This window comes from Ambystoma mexicanum, chromosome 9 (assembly GCF_040938575.1).
Source record: "Ambystoma mexicanum isolate Mex_15411 chromosome 9, UKY_AmexF1_1, whole genome shotgun sequence".
NCBI lineage: Eukaryota > Metazoa > Chordata > Amphibia > Caudata > Ambystomatidae > Ambystoma > Ambystoma mexicanum.
Window position 1 is genome coordinate 789,411,103 of NC_090931.1, and position 25,173 is coordinate 789,436,275.

Consider the following 25,173-nt stretch of genomic DNA (forward strand, 5'->3'; position numbering starts at 1 on the left):
AAGATGCAGGCCTACTGGAGACCGATCCGAACACGGTGAGTGTCACGCTGCAGAAAACGCAAAGCATGTTTATCAGCCTGGGTGTGGCTTAAATAGTCTCTGGGTATCCCAGGTACCTCTGGGCTGAACCACACCCAAAATACTAGACCGCACATGCAGTTCTGGCCACCGAAATATGTGGGGGCATCCATCTTGTCCCCATCAATTCACTAAAAGTCCAACCCCAATGTTATCCTATGGGAGTGAGTGAGTCTGGTGCCACAAGTGCCATGTCTGATTCCAAGTGGGTCTTTGGAGGGATGGAGAGGCCCTTTTGATCGAGGGCTGGGGACATGAGGGGCAGGAATCATGACAGATATGGGGAGCAGATATCAATGCGTTAATCACCCCTGCGACCCTACCCCGTACATTTGTCTTATACGTGGAGCTAATCTGTTTCTCTTGGAGCACACCAAGTCTGGTTTGTGACGCCCCAATAGAGCCTCCAGCTTCCTACGTTTGGCCGGCGCATTCAAACCTGTAACATTTCACGTTACGCATTTAAATTGACCCATTTATTCAATGTACACTATCAAATAATATATCGGTACTGTTTTTTTTCTTTTCCAATATATACCATGCATAGACCACCCCTCTCCCTCCACATCCAGCTTCCCCTTTGCTCTATAATCCCCAAACAATGCCCCCTGGTGTGAGCCGCGGTACCTAACATTATCTGGGGGATACGACCCTGGTCGTGAGTCAACAATCTTAACCAAGGCAACGTGCAGGGCAACCTAGTACCCCCATCTGTTACCTGAACTGTCCCAAGATGTTGTGCTCAGTCTCCTCCAGCTATAGTCATTACTGCCCAATTCAGGCCATCTTTTGTACATAATCTTGTATAGCAAATCATTATTCTGGTGGCTTGGTGTAAGGGCATTTAAGTCACGTTTTCCAGTCCTCAATTTTGTTTCCTCCCACGGCGTGTTATGGACCACTACCAGGTTTTCAGCTGATGAGTCGAAGGACGAGCCTCCAGCTCAGATGAAGCTTCTGCATCCTCCTCCTGAATTTGCAGTAGGGCTATACCCGACTCTCGTGTTGTAATCCTGTGTCTATCTAGAGAGAAAACCAATCCGATGGGGAAATGTCAATTTATATTTAATCCCTCGTGTTTGCAATACTCTGACCACTGGTTGCATTTTGTGTGATCTGGGAGAGATCCTGAAAAAGTTGCTTCTCCGGCCCTTTGTAGGTGATCGAGGATTGGTTGGGGGCCTTCCTCAAAATGTGATCTTTCTGCGGTACGACGTACATGCTGCAACTACATCTCGTGGGAGCCCCCGGGTCATTTCTTTTTGGGCCTTTACGGAAGATATCTTATCCGAATATTTGAGCGTCCGGATCTGTTTTCTGAATCTTCACATTGTAATTCGAGGTTGCGTTGTGCTCGGGCCAGCTCTTCAAGCGCAATATCTGCTTGCTTTTTGGTTCTTGGATAGTCCCTTCGTTGACTTGTGTATGTTCTACTCGGGTAGCTATTTCCTTGCTAAAGTCTGATGGCGATTGTCTGATTTCTGATGTGAAGGAGGTGAATTGTAATTGAAATTAGTCCATATATTTGTCTTGGAAATGCTGCATTCTCGCTGCAAAATCTTCCTTGAGTTTTTTTTAAAAAAATGTTTTGGTTGGTTGAATAGCATTACCTGTATCTCAGTTGCTGCTGTCGCCTGGGTCGTTGCATGCCACAGCTTTTGTATTGGTTTCTGTTTAGCCAGGAGGTCCCTAGTATCCCCCACTTGTGTATGCCCCCCCCCCCGGAGTACCGCTAAAGGACCATGGGTAAACTGGAGGTGCGTAGATAATTGTAGCCTCCTGCCACCCTCTCTACACTAGAGCACAAACAGCCAGGAACCAGACACTAGTGTATTTGTTCTGGTCTACATGGCTTGCTGCTTGGTTATTGCACAACTACTGGGTCCCCATACCCGCCCCCCCCCCCCCCCCCCCTGCAAACTCCCTCCACAGGTTAAAAAATAAGGGAGATGGTCTGAGACGGGGGTAGTCCGGCACTACCCGGTGAAAACTGGCACTGTTGAAGCATGCCTATGCTGCAGGGATTGTGATTACATAGGAGAGTTTACCAGCAACACCACCATGTGTCCTTTCCTCCTTTTTTTGTTTTAATTCTCACCAATTTTGACATCCAGATGCCACATCAATAAAGTTGAGTACACAAAATCAACTTGCTGATATTCATTACCAATCATGTTTGAAGTGCTTGTTGTCCCTAAAAGGAGCCAGGTAGGCCAGTGTGCGAATGTCTTCCTGCCCAAAATGCAGCTGTTGAAGTTTGTCTGTGGTCACATTCAGTGTGAGGGAGCAGCTGTTTCCTTTTTATCGTGCTGTCTCCCGATACCTATGTAGCGCGAAATGTTGCTTGTAACCTTGACATAATTTCCCCTTCCAGTTATCGGCCTGCAAGGGCACTGATGGAAACACTAGATCTGCAGGCAGGAGGGCAAAGGCCAGAGAAACATACCTCCCAGGATAACTAGGTCCAGAGCAGACCTATGGATGTGAGTACATGTAAGCTTCTAACTTCTGCTACCATCCGTGACAAAGGTCACAGCAGGCTCCCAACAAGTTGTGCAGCGTACCGGAGGAGTTACTTGTACCAGCTAGTTTCCACAGGGATAGTGCGAGCTCTGACCTCAGCTCCTGAAGTGTTATAAGAATTTAAATTTGTGCCGTATAGTTTTCACCTGTTTACTGTTCCCGATATCTTTTTGTGAGAGTTGACAATGCAGAGCCACTCCGAAGGGCGATATATTCCATAGAATCCCTGGTCTGCCACCCGCTGAAGGGCCTTACCTGAAAAGGCGTGCTGTGTGTTCGATGCAAATCTCTGTGGCTGAGCACTCGTCGGAAGCTGGATGCCTGACGCACAGCTGCTCCTAGGCAAGTGGGGTCACCTTAGCTTTCTCAGCCACACATCACTGGGGAAGGGTGAGGCACTGTTGTGATGCAGGTGGAGCCGACGGAACACACTGCACACATGTCTTCAAAGTGTGGCAGCCATCTTGGAATCTTTTCAATACTTTTTAACCCACCATTACTTTCTTGGTGTTTTTGAAAACCTTTCTTGAAGAAACATTTCAGAATTTGGGCTAATTTCATACCCATATGCCTTGCTGATGTGGCTCAGAACTGGAGGTGAACTTCCAGCGATGGCCACTAGGTGGCGTTGAGGAATGTGAGGGTTCATTCGAATGTACTATTCTATACAACATCTGTATGTGTTTACATTATCTACACACAGGGATGGAAATTAAGATTGGATAAGCAGGAGCTAAAAGCAGCTCCTGGCAATCCAGCATTATTCTGTGACTAGGAGCTACAACAGGATGAGGAGCTAGTACGAAGTGTTCTGCAAATTTCTTTAACTTCCACATGAGACAAAAATAAAAATGTGTCCATTATTTATGACCCCCTTATGCTTTAAATGTCGGATATGTCCTTATGTTTATAGATTGTCACAAACGCACAGAGATAAATTGACATGGGTGTGTATTTTTCACATCAGCCAATTAGCTCCTGGTAGCTGTTGGTGCCAAGCTAACCAGGCTCTTTTGGCTTCCAGTTCCCCCTGGTCTTGAACCCTGATCCAAGTAAGAAATGGTTTGCTGCATGTAGAGAATTGAGGAGGCATATAACTTTTATGGCTGGCTAGTAGGTTGAAAAGTGTGTGTGTGTGTGTGTGTGTGTGTGTGTTTTTTATTTGTTTATTTTTTTGGGCAGAGGCTTAATGTGGTACTGCAATTTAAACTAGCATGGCTGAAGTGTGATCTACTGAAGAACTCCAGCACAGTGGGTACAATAATTCTGAAATAGCAGAAATATTCAGTGCAAGTTTCTTGTGCTCCGGCTTCAGTAGTATGTTTACAGCACTGCTTGTGAGCTGGAGAGCCCGGGTGCAACTCATTTATTTTAATTAAGAAAAAAAAGTGTGTGTTCATATAAGCCGACTAAGTTGTCCTAGATGCATTTTTTTTAATTAAACTTTATTTTTCCCTTGGCAGACAAGATACACAATTATGCAATAAGTCATCTGGGCTTGAACAGTGGTGCACCATACCCATCGTCGGTCTAGGTTCATGCACATGCTCATCAGTGAACTGCGGGGTCCACCCTTTATTCTTCCCAGATCAATGACCAATGCATAATCAGTAGTGATAACTTTCAAACTGTTTGTTGCCGAGCAAGTTAGCCTCGAAATTGACCCCAAATATCTTTCAGCTTGGATATGCTGGGTAATGTACCCATCTTTGCAATCCTTTGCCCAGATCAAGTCAGACATCCAGTCCCTACCCAGCTGCGGGCCCACAGCCTTCCACTTCAATATGCAGCAACGACGCAGTGTTGGGAAAGATTTCTCTTTACTGCACCTTTCCTTCTATTTTTATGGACCCCCAAAGTTTTGCTTTTTACAGTGAAGTCTTAAGCTTCACTCCACTGTCTTTATGCTCATGTTTGATGGGGAAACTGACACATCTTTCAGGCTGTCAGTACTGGTAAACAATGTTTCCCTTAGTCTTGCGACTTTACCACTTTACTTATCACTTGTGGTAACTTATCATTTTACAATGCAGTACAATGGGGTACACTTGATTTGCCCTAGACTAACACTCAGAAGATTTTTGGTTACTCTAGGTGTGCTAAATAGAGAAGCTGGTGGCAGCAGTGACTTTTTTTCTTTTTGTGGTGCTTTTCGTTTTAGCCTTAATCGAAGACACTCCAGCCGATCACTGAACCCTAATAGAGTGGCTAAAAGACGTCTTAAACTGGATGAACGCAAACAACTTGAAAATCAACACAGGAAAGACAGAAATCATGATTATATCCAAAAACCAAGAGAACACCTACATTCCGTGGCCGACAGAAATGGGAACCGCGCCAACACATCTAAGGTAGTAAAAAAATCTGGGAGCCTTGATGGACAACACCCTAACAATAGAACCACAAATGCAGTAACCAAGAAAGGCTTCTACCTCCTTCGCAAAACAAGAAGAATATTACGTTTCCTCTCCTTCACCCACGAAACACTCACAATCGTCGCCCTCATGTCAAGAATCGACTATGCAAACAGCCTCTACCTTGGGATGCCAAAATACCTCCTGAAGAAACTACAACACATCCAAAATGCAGCAGCCAGACGACTCCTCAAGCTATCCAGAAGAGACCACATCACTCCAGCACTAAAAACACTATATTGGCTGCCAGTCAAACATCGCATCATCTTCAAAACAATGTGCATGACATACAGGGCAATCAGCGGACAGGGAGCTGAATTCCTACAAAAGAAAATTAACAATTTACAAGCCAGCGAGACTCCTCCGATCAAGCAATGAAATCTGCCTGGAACCAAAACCATACCTTGAAAACGAGGGGCTCCTCCTTCTCCCTCCTAGCCGCAAAAACCTGGAACATCCCGAAAGAAATAAACACCAAAGACCACCTACAATTCTACAATACAGAAAAAGACTAAAAACCCTGGCTCTTCAACACCGCAGATTCTAACTGAAACAACTAAACAAACGGGAAACGCAAAGAACAGGATGACAGAATTTAGGATGACACTGACGACACCCAGAAGAGACTAAGGGAAACTCCTACAGTAACAAGAGAGACAACGCTAGGTCGAATAGGACACACACGACTACCCCATGAGGACAGAAATTACCATCCCTGGACAACTCCATGCAACAACCTCACCCACTCCATAAACTCTATCAGGTACCATATTTGAATAGTGTTGTGTGAATGTTCGCAGTTGCCACACTTGAACTGAGTTGTGGACATTGGCATGCGCCGGGCCTGGATGGAGTTGTGAATGATGTCAAGTGCAGCGCCTGGACCTAGTTGCGAGCTTTGGCATGTGCCACACTTCGAAGGGGCTGTGAGCGGTAGCAGCTGGAAAAGACTGAATGCCGACCACTGCCACATCTGGATGGAGTAGTGTTGGTTGACCGATGCCGCATATGGACTGGATTGAGAATGCTATCTGCGCCAGATTTGGATGGATTCACGAACGCCTGCTTGCCCCGCATACAGACAGGTTTGACTGAGGTGGCCGGGGCCGAACTTGGACACGGTTATGAATGTGGGTGGAAGGGACTGTGGTTGTCGGCCAGTGCCAGATCTGGATGGAGGTGCAGAGATGTTTGCCTGCCCCACCTGGAGGTAATATGGAAGTTTAGCGCTTTGCTTCGAGGCAGCAATGCCAATTAACCAATCCACTAACAATTTCACCCCTCTGCATACCTCTCAAACACAACCACAGCCTATAACACAAGTCAGCACAAACTTCACTACACAACAACAACAAAACAGACCACACAGACTTTCACAACAGCACACGACGGCTACCGACCGGAAAACACCCCAAGCCCAGCAAACAGTGTTAACCGGGTTGAGGCTACCAACAGCACATCACTGCTCTCTTGCACTTTCCAGCTTATTCCCACCAACTCGCACCCCCCATCCTCCTTTGCCCTTCTCAGAGCTGCCAGGGGACCACTCCGGTGGTGATGGAGCACGGTACAAATCCTTTAACATTAACTTTCCACGTTTGGCTGCCAACTGTGGGTAGTATCTAAATGTGGCCGTGCCACGTGTTTTTTTTTCTGGTCCTTAGGCCATTTTGTTCATTAGCCACCTTCCGGGCCTGTGAGGCCAGGAAAATCCTTATATGGACTTCCAGTGTCTGGGCAAGCAGAAGCTTTTGGCGCGCTACTGGAAGGCTATGTGTTTGCTGGCAGGATGTGGGCTCGGACTGACCAATCCACAAACTAAACTGGTGAGTGGTATACATGAGTATTCCCGCCAGTGGTCCTGATTGGACCACTGCTTTGGTGTGTGTGGCTAGTCATGCTATTGTCTAGTGGTAGTTCCGGCTCTTTCCTTGTTGCTTTTCAGATAAGAGGATGATCCCTGCACCCATTTTTCAGAGATGCTGGAGTAACATGAAGGAGCCAAGATTCCTGTCCAGCTGTGAGACCCATGAAGAGACCGGAGACCCGGCTGGAAGTGGCCTGGCAACCAACTTCTGCGGCTGTCCTGGTGGAGCCCTGTCTTGCTCTTGATCTTCAGCAGTGCTGCCAGGAAGCTGCGACCCTTGAGTGGAGGGAGCATCCATTCCTGATTTACAAGCTCACCACCTCTTGATACTTACCCTAGATGTCGCGTCACTGTTACCTTGAACTGTTTTGGCTACAGCTCCCAGAGTTGTCACGGTCACAATATAGGTTGGCCTTCTATAAATCTGTCCGCCAGGCCAGAGTATAGCAAATCGTCCTAATAGTAAATGGGGAAAGAAAAAGAGGACTTGCGATAGCCTACAAGGAACACCTGAAAATAAAAACAGACCCGCTAAACATCAAACATTTTGACTCACTCCTCCTCCGTCTGATGGTGAACAATAAAAACAAACCTCGCCTTCCTACTGCTCTACAGACCCCCGACACCACCTTCGTCGACGCCTTCATAGAACGTATCACAAACCTAGCCATCAAGCATGCACACATGGTAATCCTCTGAGATTTCAACATATGGTTCGAAGAAAACACAACCTGACAAAAATCACTTATCGTGCAACTCGAGCCAATGAAAATATGCCAGATGGTTAAAGGCGCAACACACATAGTAGGACACACACTTGACTCAATCTTCACCAACAAAAACCTTACCACTGCACCACCAATACAGATAATCTGGAGCGACCACCTCATTCCATTTGTGATCAAACTACCAAATAAAGCAGCCAAACGGCCCTAAACGTTCCACAATCTGGAAAAGAAACCGGAAGACCATCAAAGGTAGTAACTTTTTTAATAGAATTATTGGAACTCACAAAACCATCAATCACCAACCCGGACCAAGCGGACCTAGAAGGAAAATAAACCCATACCTAATCAGGAAATGGATCACAAACTATTGACAGCATCTCCCTGGAAAAACCTTTTCACACCATGGTGAAAGAAAGCAATGGCAGGATGTTTCACACCCCTCCTCAACACAATGAAAAGGACTAGCACGCTAGAATGGAGAGATTTAAGATCGGACCACAAAAATAGAATACCAATGACAGATCCGAGCATACAAGGATGTTTGCAAAGCCGAAAAATTCCAACAAACTAATCACAAAGGCAGTCCACGCACACAAATAACTAGTATAAGTGAAATGCGGAACCCACCTGGATGCGACACACTAGTACCTTCACAAACAACTTTGCAACGACCTCAAAGACCACTTCAAAACTAGAATCACTGATGTACATCGGATCATACTAAGTAAACCAAGCAACCAGAATACAGTAGCTGCCTCACTATCATTGGAACTGCAGATGAAACTCTGAAGCATCAACAAATATCAGACTTTCGTCAAGCTGGTAAAACATAGCAATAAAGCATGCTCCCGTATGGACCCCTGCCCGCTGGACATCCACAAATCAATCCATACACAGGGCATGCTGTTGGAATGCCACAGAGGCCTTATCAACCAATCCTTCTCAACTGGGAAAGTACCCTGATCCTTCAAATTGGCGTTTATCAAACCTCTTAAGACACAGCAGGCAATGTGGAGTATCTCTCCCAATACAGACCTACATCAGACATATCCTACCTGGCTAAACTGCTAGAAACCTACATCTACTAACAAACGTGAGAACACTCAGAAACACACCAACTACTGCACTAGGCACAAGTCTGCTTCAGACCTATGAGAGGAAGAGAGACAGCATTTATCTCGATCTGGGATGCTCTAACGACAAACGCGGATTCCAACAAAATCTCGGCACTGTACTATTTGATCTTTCTGCAGCCTTCCACCCAGTCCGCCATGACCTCCTCATCAAGAGGTTGGGAGAAATGGAAATCTCCAACACAGCACTGTGCGCATCCCCCCCTCTGCCCCCCCCCCACCACCACTCCCCCCACCTGTGGAGTGATCCTCCCTATCCCCACTCCTTTTTAACATCTACCTGACTCCATTAATCAATCTTGTCAAAAGGCACAACCTCTCATGCTACAACTACGCAGACGATACTGAAATAGTCTATAAAATAGAAAATGTACAGGAGGAGAACACAGCGCTAGTAGACAATTAAAGAAATCTACGACGGGATGAACACAAACAGCCTTGAACTCAATCCAGGAAATACAGAAATCATGATCATTTCCAAAAAAAAAACAGGAAAATAACCAGTACACTACATGGCCTACAGACCAGGGAAACAAGCCCACGCCATCTAAAACAGTAAAGAAAACCTTGGAGTCCTAATGGACCGCAAGCTTAACTCTAGAACCACAAGTAAACCAAATAATCAAATGCTTCTTTCTCCTACATATGATCAAAAGGATAGTACCATTCCTCTCCTTTACCCACAAAACATTATCCATTTCCCTCGTGTCCAGAATAGACTAGGCCAACAGCCTACACCTTGGAATGCTGGAATATCTTCTGAAGAAACCTATCCAGAACGCAGCGGCCAGACTTCTCCTCAAACTATCATGAAGGAACTGCATCTCTCCAGCTTTGAAGTAGTTACACTGGCTACCAAATGATGAATCTCATTCAAAACAATGTCCATACCGCACAGAGCAATCCAAGGCCAAGGAGCAAAATTCCTACAAAAGAAAAACGCCATTCACCAACTGACAGGAACACCTGGATCCAGCAACGACATCCGCCTGGAACAAAACCATACTTGAGGAAAAGAACTTGGTGGATCTTCATTTTCCCAAGTGCAGGAAAAATTTGAACACCCTCACGAGAAAAATACACAACATGAAGGATCACCTACGATTCAGAGGACTGCCTAAAACCTGCCTCTTCACCATTGAACTAGACTGAAACCAATGAGAATTACCGGCACGCAAATAGACCCTGGCCTGAACCCCGGGTGGATGGAACCCAGGCTATACCACTTAAAGCTCTCAGGGATGGGCCTTCAGGGAAGGTATGGGAGGGCCCTAGAGTGCACCGCATACTAGGGGAACTAAAATCGGGACCAGGAGCAATGACCATACAGCCTATCCCCAGAACCCAGAGTTCACCTAGATCAGAGGGAAGGGATCCCACTTTGAGGCCTGGGAAGCAATGGCGAGTGCACCCCATATTCCAAATTAAGGTCTATAGATATCTACTAGTACGTAACAAATGGGGTTGGGGGAGGCATCACCACCATCTAGCCACACAGATGAACAAACTCTGAAGACAGGCACATACCCTACAGAATTTGAAGCATGAGCCTTCATGGAACGGCATATTAAGAGTAGTCAGGGATGCGTAACACATGTCTGAACCAAGGGGGTGCAATGGTGCACTAACCCAACATGTAATAATCCCAACCCTCTGCATACACCTCTTAAACTCTACAAAACACCACATCTATTGCACAGCAAACTGCACGTACTTCACTAAATTGCAACAACAAGACAAGCCCTACGTAGACTCGCACATGACCGGCTACTGACTGAGGAAACACACCTATGCTAAGCGAACAGCGATCACCAAACTGAAGCTGTCCACCGCACATCACATCTCTCTGAGCCTACTCCCACTATGCCCTACTAACCCACCCTAGCATCTTGCCTTTCAGATCTGCCAGGGGACCACTCAGTGATGGTGTGCGGTATAAATGCTCTTTATATCACATAACCTCATGGCCGAAACACCAGTGAGTCATTCTTCAGATTTGCACTTTAATATGCATCATACCTTAACTATTATTTATTTATAAGAATCATGGCTGTGATGTCACTAGTGCTAACAAAACTGGACAACGCAAATTAATATTGCCTCCCTCTCGGGCTCCCAGAATACCTCATGGAAACTCTACAAGAGTCCAAAGTGCGGTGCCTAGGCTACTGCTGAGGATGAATGTTATAGGTTGGTCCCCAGGTGCAATCGAGAAGGCGGGATGGGCGGAGAAGTGCATGCGGCTTGCTGTGCGAGAGGTGGTTTGATTTTTTTTTTTTTTTTTTGGTGAGTTAAGAATGCTGATATTGAGATTTTTGGTTAGTGGGTTATGTTTCGCATCTAACCTTCGAGGTATGGCCAAATGCCCATTTTCTGAGAATCCTGTATGGTGGGGGAAAGGCCCTGGTCTTACAGTACACTCCGTTTCACCATATAATGGATAGATGTGTAGGCCACATCTAGATCTGGGTGTTGTGCAAGGTTGTGAAGAGGTCTAGGTTTCATAATAAATTACGTTTCACCATATAGTAGACAAAGATGGAGGTTATCCCTAGATATGATGGTCCTGTATAGTGGGAGAAAGGTCTGGGCTTCATAATGGGTGTGGGAGAAGGGTCTAGGCTTCATAATGGGTGGTTTCGACATATAATGGACAGATGGCGGTCACATCTGGATTGGAGAGTCCTGTAGAGTGGGAGAGAGGCCTAAGCATCCTAATGCATTACGTTTCAGAGATTTGAACACCTCTCACCAGAACTTTGTATGCTCTATAAACCCTTTTAAGGAAAGAATACATTAAAACCAACTTCACATGGAAAGGGTCAAGCATTTAATTTTTTGTTTAAAGAAATTCTAGCACTAAACACAATCTAAAACCTTAGGATGCAGTAACTTCACAGATTCTAGTTGTCCACTCTAAAAGTCAAGGAGGATCCTCCTCCCTACTGGCCAACCACTTTAGAACCCTACCTTGCTCGCCCTACCCTGATCGATCTACCCCAAGCACCCACCCTCCCTACCTCACCCACTCTCCCATTGAATCTTTGTGAATTGGATCAATCTTAAGCCCTGTGATCACTTGGGAGGGTGATTTCTTGTTTTTTGTTTTTCTTTTTGGCTGCCTTCATCAAGAGAGCCTGCAGGTGTTTGGGCGAGAGGGGGTGCAGTGGGAGTCTGAAGTAAATTGCTAAAGGAATGTGTAATAAGAACAGGGAGGTAATTGGTGTAGATTTATGCTCTTTTAGCATATCAATACAAAGATTCTTCTTTGTGGAATGTTTTCGGGCAATCTACTGAGTGACTGGGATTACTTGTTTTCTGATATGTTAACCCAGTTGAAATAAGATTTCAACTCCCAGAGTGCATTGATCTGTTACATGAAAGCCCAGTACTGGGAACAGATGACCGCCCCCTTGCCAGAGTCTGCTCTTTACAGGGAAGTAAAAAAAAATAACTGTGGTGGAGAAAAAGCAAAAGTGTTACCCATTTAGTTTGTTCCTGTCCTTTTTAAGTTTTAGCAAAGCGGTCAGGAGTTGGAAAAATTGAACTTATAAAGCTGAGAGGATTGCATTTATGGGGACTCATTCCTGTGTCCGTCTTATGGTCTTAAAATGTTTGTGCAAAGGTTTAAAATGATGGTTGTAGCAACAATGAATGACTACACCAATAGTTTTGAAGATTTTGAAGCGGTAGTATTTGACTTGAGTAAATTATTTCAGAGTAAAAAGTTTGTCCCATTCCCAATGGGAGTAGTTAATGAGTAAAAAATGTTTTAAATAAATGTGTTGTCATTATTTAGCACCTACTTATTCGTGCACATTAAGATACCACTTTAGATCAGGCAGTAATAATGGTTTCTTGCTGTGGCACTATGTGTAGTACTGATCCAAACATCCATGGAGTTGTGTGGATGAAACAAAGGATGGTGGGGGTAGCAGGCTTCCTGTGCGTCTATTTTAAAAGAAAAAATGTCCTTCATCAGGAGTACTCCCGATTTGTATTATTTCGTTTGGGGCTATTTCCATATTTGTAGTGAATAAACGTAGCTGGTATACACAGCCCTTCTCTGTAGGGCTGTGTATTGTAAAGGTGTTCCTTCTTGCTACTGTAGGTATTGAGATCACATGCCCCTGTGCATTCATGATTTGCCTAGTGTTACAATTGCACGTACAAGTTACCATTGTTTTTGTAGGTTTTTATGTTCTTATCCTGGCAAAACCTATTGCGGCTTTTGTTGGGACTGATTTTCTATACTATGGCTTGGTGGACAGATGTATAGAAGGCCAACCTATATTGTGACCAGGACAACACTTGGGAGCTGTAGCCAAACCAGTTCAAGGTAGCATGGCAAGTGGTCTAGGCTAAGTCTCCAGAGGTGGTGCGCTTGTAAGGGGTCCACATTGAGCACAAACAGCAAAGCAATCAAGGAACACACTTGGACAAATGGGTATAAAAATACTGATTTACTTATGGCCAAAACACACAGTGAAAAATTACTACTGACAGGTAATATTATCTCTTGATACTAAAAATTACATAAATATATACAATTACTGGTGCAGGGCAAAATACATATCAAACCCCTCAAATGAATGGTACAGATTATTAGAATTAGCACTAAAAGTCCTCAGAGAATTGCCCCTAACTTCAGAAGTCCAACTCTAAGTTGTCTGGGGCCTTGGGCCCAAAAGTTCTGCAAGGTTTCCACAGTTTGTGAAGCTGGGAAATATTAGGATGGGGTCTTTGGGGTCCAATGAACAGTTCCAAGTGTCAAGGGACGAGTTAAACTAGCTATCGAGCGTGTGCCCAACTTTCGGAGTGTTTGTGTGAACAAGGAATGGCAAAGCCAAAGTGTTAGAAAAGTTGTATAAAAGTTCGCAAACTTTGAAAGGAGTTTAGGGGGCAGGTAAGATCCCTGTAACTCTCCTCCTGTACTCCAATTCCTCATGAGACTTGGCAGGTCGGTTGAAGGTCACTTTTCCCGACGTAGGCCTTAACCCTTGATCCCCAGGGGTTTCAGGCTCAAGCCGATCTCCGGTCTGTCTGATGCTGGTGCAATGACTCGGTGAAGAATGCAGCAAAACTAGATGCAGGGCCCCTCTCAGGACAGGAATGGAGGCAGGTAAGCAATTTGGGATGAATGGCACCGATGCACGGCGACGCAAAGGGACTCGCTTGTCACAGTCAGACTTTGCCTCCCATCTCGGGTCCCCTTGATGCTAGGACCACAACATTTTGCATAGGTGTGAGAAACCTAAAGGTGTCTCCCTAACTAGTCTCCGGGGATCTGTCATCCAAGTTGCAAGCACACAGCCATCGCTATTGGATCCAGTTCCTGGGGTTTGGGGGGGCATTGAGGGAAGATTACCTGGATGGGGGGGTGCTCGGGGTGGAAGTGGGACATCGACGGGTGAGACACGGTATTCCCCCTTCTTTCAACACCTTTTCTCCCTCCTACCACATTGTATATTCAAACACTCTACCCCGCCCCCCTTTTCAATCTAACACTTTCACTTATCAAAGACGATGGACAAACACCAGAGCCATTTACCTGATGTGTCCCAGCACCAGGGTCAGGCAAAGTTGGGCAATTGACCTGTACCTCACACACACTTGCACACCGGACGGCCCTGTCCCTTTCCCAGAGGGATAAAAGGTGGAGCACGAGAGCACCAAACAAGCAAGGCAGACCGCACAATGAGACAGCTATCCAGGCACAGCAATTCAAGAGGAGAACAATGGCGCATAAGGGCCAAGGCCCGTGAAACCTCAGCAGAAGGAATCGTAAGACCGCAAAGCATAGCCAGTGTGTTTTGCAGCAGATGTCAACGCTACATGAGACCCTCCTCCCATGATAACCAAGCCAGGGAGATTCCTGCTACCGTGGTACCAGCCTTGACTCGCGATACCAAGAAAGCCAAACGGTTCATCACAGCCGGTGAGTCAAGAGGAGGATTGATGAAGAAACCGAGATGCGCTTAACAAAAGTAACAAACATAAGTTGCAGAATGTACAAAGAACTGCTGATGTAAAACGGCGGGAAAACTAATGCAACCCACTGACACACTGGCACCAGTTGTGGATTGGGACCAGACAGTCCCAGCCCTCTACCTGGCAGCAAACATACGTAACCCGCCAAGAGCCTCTACTTTCCTGGGCACTTCCATGTAAGGGTTTTCCTGGCCTCGCAGGCCAGGTAGAAGGCTAAATGTCAAGATGGCCAAAGGACAAGCGACGAATCTCGTGTCATGGCCATGTTTGACCACTAGCCACAGTTAGCAGCCAAACGCGGTAAGGCTAAAATGAAATGCACCAGAAAAGGGTTAAAGGTCATTGCTGACACTAGCTTGTCCACTTAGCACACCTAGAATAACCAAACCTTATCTTGAGTGCTAGGGTAAAAAGGTGTATCCCATTGCACTGCATTATAAGGTGCATTATACAATGATAACAAGTTACTAAAAATAGTAACAAGTAACTAGACTGCCTCAAGCTGTCGGTTCCCCATAACCGATTAGCAAAACCCAGTCTTGCTGTCAAAAGAAAAGGTTGGATACAAACAGAAAAGCAAAAGGTTTGGGAGTCAATAGAAATCTAAGGAAAGGTGCAGTAAAGTGGAATCTTTCCTAACCGCTTTTGTCGTCAAACAATAAAACTCCATTCGCTGCTTTTGCCATCCGACAACTGCCACTAGCACAATTTAGTAGGCATTTCAATATGTTGGCATTGAACAATGTTTTTATTTTTATTATAGAGATTAATGCAGACTACTATCTGTGTTATTAACCATTGGGTGGTGGAGGGCATATTCTGGTGTTTCGACCCCTCTGTGTGCAATATTGTCTAGTAACTGCACTGCATACCTCAGACCTTGCATTGTGTGATGCACGTTTTTCGCTAAATTGGAAATTCACTAACTTTAACTGTTAGTTGCTCATACTAATTTGTCAAGTAGAGGGATAGCTCTAGGAGTTTCTGATTAGGGAATTTAGATTTTTTTTTTTAAAATTTTATTTCCTCTTTCCTCGAACTACTAAACCTTCTTCAACACATTTTAGTTGTAATGGAATCAGTGTCAGAAGTTCGGCAATCTTAAAATTCATTTCATGCGTGTTTTCTTTTTTTGTTTCATGTTGCATGCTTACCCTCATCTCGAGCAGACTGGTTTGGGTTGCCGAAGAGCTGCAGTCCAAATCTAAAGAGACATCTGCGTCCTGTGCCATATACATTTTTTTTCTCGTGCCTGGAGCTGGTTATCTTTTAGCATTTGTGGAGACAAAGATAGTTTATTAACAAGCTGTGGAAAGCATGCCTACCCTATGTGGATTAATGCTATGATTTTGCTGTTCTTGTTGCTAAGCCACACTTACATTTTATAATTTCAGACATTTGGCTTCCTGTGGGATACTAATGAGCAGGTGCCCCCTTTCACCGTCTGCCTCTAATCCTATAACCATGGAAAGGACGCTCTTCAGTTTGGCTACGCCTTTTTCAACCAGACGAAAGGAGTACGCAGAGAGAAGAATTCTAGGGTTTGTCTCGTTTTAAATAGTTGCTAAAAGTATTATGTTGAAATGTGCTTTAACATGCTGTAGAACCCCACGAAATGTCCATTGCCAGGTGAACGCAAGCAGGCCGTGGGGGGAGGATTTTCAAAATGATACATGCCCCACCCCACCTATATTTGCAATCAATTTTCCCGGCCCAGTGCTCGTGCAAACTAAGCATGCACTGCCACCATAGCGACTGGGTACAAAAATAATTTCAAGCTGCAAGTTATTGGACAGCCATGTTATTCGCCACCTCCATTCTATACATGCACACAGTATACCGTTCTTGCTAAGTCAAATATCACTAGCAAATGGCTAGTAGCAAGTGCTCGTTTTGCTCACTGATAAACGATACTTTTTATTCAAGCATAAAGAATTCAATTAATTGTGGACTAATTACATAGTTAATCTGGTTTTATTATGACATGAGCTAAGAGGTATGTTAAATAGAATATTGGTAATTTATTGTGCCATTTCACTAATGAAATGATGCATAGAGCAACATTATTTGCGAGCAGGGCTTTTTCTTCAGTCCAAGCTGTACTGAATCCTTGCTTGGCTGTCACACTTTGATTTGTTAATTGAAAGAAGACATAGTGAGATGGGAATTTTGCCAGGATAACCCCATTTGGACAATTGGGGATGCTGGTATTTTAGACCGCTTCCTGGCTCCATAATTTAATTTTAACTATTAAGACTACCTCTCCTGCACTATCCTTGTTTCGCTTTTGTAGTTTTCTTTTTCCCAATACCTGTTCAAATGTTTAATAAAAACATAGAAAACTTCAATTTACTAACATTAAGATCAGTTTTTTACATTGCCACAACTTCAAATAACAAAAGTTAATGGGGGCCTTTATCGTGAAAAATTCATGTACTAAGTAACTGCATGAGATAATCCAATCAAACATATAGAGCCACACCATATTGCATTATAATTTTAAATGTTATCCTTCTAGTAAACTTTTTCTCTAGCAGATAAAATAGCCATATCATGTAGCCAATCTTAACTGGCCGGTTAGCTGCGCTTTTCATAAATTCAGAAATCTGCTTTTTTGCCCCGAGGCCTCTATATAACCACATTGCTCTAACTCTAGTAAAGTCTTTCTGCTGATGAATCCGTCCCAACACAGTCAGTGTTATTGGGGATGTGCGACCCATAATCCTATCAATTCTACTTCGAACTTCTTCCCAGAGTAATCTAACTTTGACACAACTCCAGAACATATGCAAGCAAGTCCCCATTTCTTTCTTACAATAGCAACAATTTGCAGAGGGTATGAGTTTGCAAGTAAACTTTCTACAAGGGATCAATACAGTTGATCAAGTATCTACCTCCTGTGTAAAGCAACATTGATGTCAACTTTATAATGACAAGGATTGCAGCATATCTTAATCTATCAGGAATCGGTTCCTTCTCTCGTTATTAAGACCACTTAATATTCTGATTATTGGTTGTGGACAGCATCGGTGTTGAGGAGGCAGACCTGGGAGTCCACTTAATGATTTTATAAAATCCTAGATGTTTGTATATCCAACTTTAATATGTTAAAAATAGGTTGGGATAGCCAACACAACTGTCCAACCTAGATTTACATTTCAATATCTTGTTCATTTTACAGACCTGTTTTTTGCCAAGATTTCCAATAGATCCTTCAATTAATTTTCAGTGCAGGATTTCTCCCTAGTGAAGCTTCCCTAGACGAGAGGTATTTTTCTGATTTCCTTTCTTCCATTCAGCTATCCTATGCTTAACTGTCCGTAGAATAATTGTCCGGGCCACCTTTGTTAAGATACAATTTAACAGAATTGGGTCGACAGGAGTTGCCCTTAATCTTCGCCCAAGCTGGAGCCAAATCCACATCTACATACAAACAATAACGCAATGCTCGAAGTTTGTATGCTCTGTGGTATTTTACTCTAGGAAACCCAAAGCCTCCTTTACTAGTTGGACTTTGCAAGATATTAAGTGCAATTTTTGGTTCGACTCCCTCGTCCCCATAACATTGCTTTCAATAGTGTATCAATTTCACATTAAACCGTTACTGGGTAGTGTTGGTTAAGATTTTCATAGCAATGATGAGTCTTCTTTACCTGTGTCAACCCCAGAACCTTTTGCTTTTAATGGTGGATTATTTTTTCTTGTACCTCTCGGACTCTTTTACTCTTTATATGTGTCATTTTTAAGACACTCCATAGTGCTTTTTAAGTTATCCACTTTGACAACTTTTTTACATTAAGTGCCTATTGTTGCTGGGTTGCCATAGGGGCTCCCCTTTTAACTTTCTTTAGCTACCCTTGTGAGAACTACAGTTCCCAAGAGTAAAAAGGATCTTTGGATCAATTTTTACATTTTATTAGGTGAAATGAGCACACCCCACCTTATGTGGAGTGCTGGGGAGATAGAGTATCCCCTTTCTCATTTTAAATGTAACATTTATGCTACAAGGACAAACATACCTTTTAATGGCTGGTGGCAGTGAACCTTTTTATTAATCTGGTGCACCTTTACCGCAGGCTGTTTGCACAGCCCCGGTAATGGCACCCATGGGTGCTAATTTTACCAAAATGCTCCTGGTCTTCTTTTTTTCCGCCATTTTAGTGTTCCTTGTCCTTTCTTGTTCCTTCCCCTGACATCCAGGGTGGGAAATTACTTGTGCGATTTTTTTTTATTTATTTATTTATTTTTTTAAAAAAATCTTTGGCGGGAGTCCTGTGGACTCCCCACTGATGCTCAAGAGTCTGTGAAGGCAGGAAGCGAGGGAGGAGTCTATCTCGGCATCCCTTTGTCTTCCAGCCTAAGTGCAAGATCCTGAAAGGATTGCCAACCCCCTTAGGTTTGAATGTTGCAAGGCGGTTTGATTGGCTGGGTTCCTGCATAGAGTGCGCTCCTAGAAGCTGAAGTAGTCAACTACTAGAACCAAAACCGAAGAGGAAGATTCGCTGCTGAAATGATTTCCAGCGACCTGAGAGCCTGCTGTGTAACTGGAGCCTGCTGTAGCCCTTCCTTCCAATCGACCTGGGGACTCTGAAAATGATGACCCCTGATGCAGAGACTGGTGAGACCCAATAGACTGAAGACCACCTGCATTGTGAGCCATCCCACACCATGCTGCAATTGTGGGGCTGCAATATCCCAATACCCTGGTACCTCAAGCCATTGTGCGGTGCACGATCCTCCGAATCTTGCAGAAACTGCACGTGCATCCTACTGGATCTCCAGAGGCACAATTCCAGTCTGGAAAGTCTCCTCACCAGAGTGCTGGACCTTGAAAATGATGTGAATCCGACCATCGATATTCTAAAAAAATAGCGCAGCATCCAGCCACGCGAAAAACCTTGCCTAGAGCCTTCTCTCTGATCCTTGCTGCTGAAATCCTTCCAGTGTCCTGTCTTTTGTCTTCTTAATGCAGGAATTCAACAACATGGTTTTTGGCTCCAGATCCTGAAGTCATCCTGCTGCAAAATCTTCTTCTGTGCTGGCTTGGGTATTTACTTACCTTAAGTCTCTTGTGATTCCTGTGTTGTTTTGGGGTGTTATCTGTGATTGGGAGTCCTCTCGGCCAGTGCACCCACGCCCCTGCTGGAAACCTCCTAGGGTGTCTTCTGTGAAGTCCCTGGATGCTCAATTAACTAAAGTAAAATGCTCACTGGTTTGAACAGTCTTCCTTAGGAATTCTGACTTTTGTTACTTAAGAACCTACCCTGACACTGCCTGTTGGACCCTAGACCCTAGTGATTCCCCCCCACCCCCCCTTTCTGTCACTGAAAACACTCATGCTCCAAGAATAGGGGAAAGACTTTTAAAGGATTGGGCCTTTTGCCTAGAAAAGAGAATGCGTGTTTAAAAGTTACTTACTTGTAAAAGGGTTGGTTGGTAACTAAGCGTGAACAGTTACACACCTTAGAAATGTTATGCCATTCTGAAAAGTATATGTAAGGTTATTTTACTCACCTGTGAATTGGTTGTGCCTCTTTACCTAAGGTAATGCTGTTTGCTTCACTTAACTATCTCTTTCAGAAAATGAGTTTGTAAGTTTCCCACTGGGTCTTGCTTCCCCTGACGTGCTGTTAGCCTGTCCAGAATAAGTCTGAATTAGGTTTTATCTACCTAGAATGAGTCGGTGTAACACTGGGTTTTACTTTTCCTGGTCTGTTTCAGACCGACCCAGAAAGAGTCTTGGGTTTACACCTGCCTTTAAGTTGTTTATAGCTCCTGTAAAAAGTGTATAGGTTTTACTTGCCTTGTGTGGAACTGTTATCCTAAAATAAATTAGTTATTGCTTCCCTTAGTGTATGAACTGAGAAGCAACTGTAATTGACTATTACTCCCCTAGAATAACTGTTAACCTTAATCAAAGTTGTAGGTTTATACTGTTCCTAGAATCTGGGCTTCACTAGATCAGAAACGTATATTGTCCAGTTGATATTACTATGTGATTTCATGCTGAGTGTCACGGTACAACAGATGGGTCTACTACCCTGGTATTACTGAAAGTAATCTAAAAGTAACTATTGGTTTTGACTTCCCTAGAACTCCTGTTGGGTGTTCCAAATAAGGTTATATGCTTTGGTCTGTGTAGCTTCATAGTGTTCTGTGTTTCCATAATGTGTTTATATGATCTGTGATGGTACTAATTTCCCCCAAGATTTATCTGGGCCTACTTGTATTTAAATAAACAATATATTTTTATGATGCATAGTGTTTCAATGTTTCGTTGGACCATGTGCATGACAATTTAATTATACTAATACTACAGCCCTCTCTCCCTAACATAAGCCTGGCTGCTCGGTCTACGTTACCCTGTCTCAGTTGAATGGTTTTACTAATACCTTAGTTGGACTTCAGAAACACTGTCCTAACAGGCAGAGGGATCATTTGCAAGATCTATAGAAATGTAAGAGTAATTTTAATTGCAGCCACTGTCCCCCCCATAAGGACAGATTGGAGTCTTGGCTATTTTCTACATTGAATCCACATCTCGCTCAACTTTTGACAGATATTAGTTTCGTAGAGCCGATTAATACCCTGATGATCTTCACACCTAAATACAAAATCCCTTTTTAGCCCAGTTTCCTGCTGGCAAACCAGCCCCAACAGGAATTTGAGATTGGGAATATTTCTGTTTTGCTATTCACTCTATTTGCAATGTGCACTATACAGCAAAAATGGTGTTTCGAGGAGCATCGAGACAAGGAATGGGGGGGATAGGGGAAAAGAAATGAGGTACAAAATCAAAAAAATGTTCTTGAAAGGTCAGAAACGTGCAAGTGCTAAAGCATGAGAGTAGGGAGGGTGGTGAAGAAGGGAGACAAATGAAACCATTCTGACTAGGTCGTGACACGATTAGGAATGTTCACGTGCTGAAGAAAAATGGGGAAATAGGGGGGAGAAGCAATTGAATGAGGGGAAAGGTGAAAGGTACAATACATGAACAAGTTAAGCACAGGGCACAAGTAGGCAGATTGTCATAATTGCATTCTGGTTCCTAATGCAATCTGGTTTGAGAGTGCAGACTGGGAAAGCCTCATCTCATGAAGGGCGGCTACATCAAATATACTGCAACAAGACAACACTGTGCTAGGGGAGCATGTGGGAAGGTTGAATGGCAGCAATAGGCAGGTAAACCATGAAGTCCCAAAGGAGGTAGGACAGCTGGTGGCCCTGCCTCACTGAGCAAGATGAGGTTAGTGTCGCAGCAGGGCGTTGGAAGGGGGGCGGGATCTGTGGCAGAAACAATCAGCAGGATGCCAGGATCAGCAGAAACGGTAATAGTCCCATATGCTGAAATGTACAATGATCAGGACACGTGACCGAAAAAATATGCAACAGCAGCAATGGGCGTACATGAGGGCAGGGGGGGAGGAGGGGGTGAGCCAGCAGGAAGAGAGAATGTGTTGCTACACCCTTACTTCACCCAAGGTAGGGAAGGGCCAAAGCATCACATCAAGAGGTGTGCCAGTGTAGGAAAACGGGTGAAACGGGAAAATCGGGGTACAAAGGGCAAAGAATATTGCTGAGCAGCTGGAAGCGCCAGACCGGCCCAGACCAGAGGGATCCTTTCATGGTGTCCTTTCCATGGGGGCTCGCTTCACTGCCATTGGGCATATGCAAAATGTATCTGCTAATCTGAACACGATGTCAGGACATGGGCTGGAATTAGCCCCCTTTCCTCATCCGGAAAAGGCATCCGCCATCTTGGTGCAGCATAAAGCTCTGATGAAAGAACGGCCAGTGAGGCGGCCGATCAGGGGCAGCTCCTCCACCATGGCTGAGGATGGTATGTAGTGGTGGCGCTGCACAGCAAGCCACGGTCTTGCACCTGGTAAATTTAGATACTTTCCCAAAGCTCGCCAAAATATGTTCCATTTGTTAAAATTTTGTTTTCTGGATGTGATAGTGGCATAAAGTAAAACCTTTGATGTATCATCACCTATATTAATCCCTTTAATCCTGGGTTCTTTCCCAAGTAGAATTCTAAGAGGTTAAAAAAAAAATCAAACCATGGAGAGAGGACACTCTTGACATGCTTTGCCCTCTCAGTTTTAAATATGGACGAGGTCACACCATTAATAATAATAATTTGGCATTTATATAGCGCTACGAACCCGCAGGTATCTGAGCGCTGCCTATTACCCACGGTGTGTGGTGCTCATTTATCGACCTCGGAAGGATGAAAGGCTGAGTTTGGCCCCGCCGGGATTCGAACCTGCATTAGCAGGCTCTGCATGGATGTCAAAGTGAGCGCTCTACTTGCTGTGCCACATTACCTGAGCTTTGGCCTTACTATAAATTGCTTCAATTATTCACATACACTTTGGGCCCCATTTCATTAGTCTTAAAGACTTAAGATAATACCCACTCTGTCGGATGCTTGCTCACCATCAATGCTGACTGCTAGGACAGGATGGATCGGGTTCTTGCACAAGTGAAGTACATCTATTGGTTCGCTCAGATTGTGAGTTTATGACCGGGAACAAAGCCAGTCTGATTCTTGAGTGTTCTTGGTAACACTTTGCCCAACCTACATGCAAACCTTTTTGCTAACAATTTCACATCTGCATTAAGCAGTGAAATTGGTCTGTAATTTGCACTTTTATTTCATGGTTTACCATGTTTGGGTAGAACTGTAATGAGTGCTTGTGGCATTATATCGGGTCGATTACCCTTTTTTAAAAATTTTTTTTGTAATTTTGAGTTTCCAAAGCAACGTAGATAGTAAATGATATAAACTCTAGAATTCTTTTGATAGTACTTTTGGATCTGGACTGTGCAGCTTCGGTGTTTTGGACCTGTTAAAAGGGTCTGTTGTCGAGAGGGTGAAGAAAATGGCTAGATGGCTCGTCCAGAAATAGAGGCTGAGGCGGGATTGCAGAGATCAGTTTGGCAGAGCTGAAGATTGTGTCTAGAGTATGGCCCGAAGAAAGTGGGGGCGGGGGGGGGGGGGGTCTGATAAGTTGTCAGATAAAGGGAATTCCAGGTTTGGTCGTGTCATGGGTTTATGTGGGACGTCAAACCATATATTGAAATCCCCAAAGCATGGTGAGGTAGTGGTGCATAATCGGGATGGCAGCTAAGGAGTCGCTGAGGTGTTGCCCAAGGGTATGTGTATGAGTAAGAAGCTGTGAGTGTAGGGGTGATGAGAAATTTCACTAAGAGGGATTCGTAGTCTGGGTTGCAGGCTTGTTCCTTAGTGTGTGAAATTGAGAGGCAGGATTTGTAAAGTATGGCATTTTCCGCCTGCCTTGCCCTGTTGTACACAAGAACTCTGTAGCTTGATGGTAAGGCCTTGTGTGCAATGGGCTGGAAGTCCTGGGGGAACCTGGTTTTTGTGATAAAGAGGATGTCTGGAGAGGATATGAAGTTGTAAATATTGTAAATTAATTTGCAACAGATCTGGTGTTAATCAGGATGCATGTTGGTCCGTTGCTAGGTTGTCTGAGGAGAAGAGGATTGTGGTGGTTTGGGTGGGGTGATGATGGCTGACCCAGGTAGGGGGTGCAAAGGTGGAGTGGGCAAGATGGTGGGAGAGGGCTAGAGCTGAAATCTGCTCGTGGGGTTAGGGTTGTATAGTAAGAGGGGGTTTGGGGGGGGTGCAGTGCTGTCTGGTAGTTATTGGGAGGAGAGTGGTTTCTAAGGCTGGGCCTATTGTCTCTGTTCCGGGGAGTTGTATGGGAGGCTCAGTGTAATGGAGGTGCGTGCATGAAGAGGGCTTGCAAGGTTAGGGACCTATTGGTCTTGGTGGATGTGGAGGATAAAGGGTGTGGCAGTGTGTGGGGGCTGGGGGCTGCAGGCTGGGATATGTGGTGGAGGGGGTGTGGAGACTGAGGGGGGGTGTGGGGGAATAAGGGGGTGTGCGCGCAGGGCGGCGGCTGGTGCAGTCATACTTGCTGGTGTAAGGGAGAGGTCAGGTGAATGCCTTTAAGAGGCGGTGGGGGCTGTCTTCTAGATGAGTGGGGGTGTCTGTGCCCAGTGTGTTGGATGGGATGGCGAAGAGGGATTTCACTGGGTTGGGTGCCTTCGGGAGGCCGTAAAGGGGGGGGGGGGATGTATTTGGATGTGGAGAAGAGATGGGTTAAGGTGTGTGGAAAAAGATGCAGTGTAGTGCCACAAAGCAGTAGCTAAATTCAACGTGCAGCTGGATTTCAATTACAGGCCTACAAGAGTACAAACATACAAACTTGCTGTTCCCTAACTGATTGTTGTAGCAGACGGTGGTCAAGGCCTGGCTGGAGCTGTGTCAACCAGGCGACCAGTCAAATGGCGGATAGAGGTGCCTAAGTAGGAGCCCTTTGCCAGAGCTCGTAGCTGGTTGCCTGGGCAAGGCTGCCTCGGGGAAATTGCTCAAAAGGGTGCTCTGGAGCACCAATTGGAGCCTG

The 25,173-nt window shown here is 44.7% G+C and overlaps 1 protein-coding gene across 2 annotated transcripts in view; it reads left to right on the plus strand.

Moving 5' to 3' along the window:
- Positions 1 to 25,173, plus strand: part of COQ10B (coenzyme Q10B) — a 262,558-nt gene that overhangs the window by 70,718 nt on the left and 166,667 nt on the right. The window contains exon 2 of one of the 2 annotated variants that reach the window (XM_069615733.1): positions 16,129 to 16,275. The exons of the other annotated variant lie outside the window; for it this stretch is intronic. Within the exon in view, the coding sequence (XP_069471834.1) occupies positions 16,129 to 16,275 (147 nt within the window). The remainder of the gene's footprint in view (positions 1 to 16,128; positions 16,276 to 25,173) is intronic. 2 annotated transcript variants of the gene reach the window in all.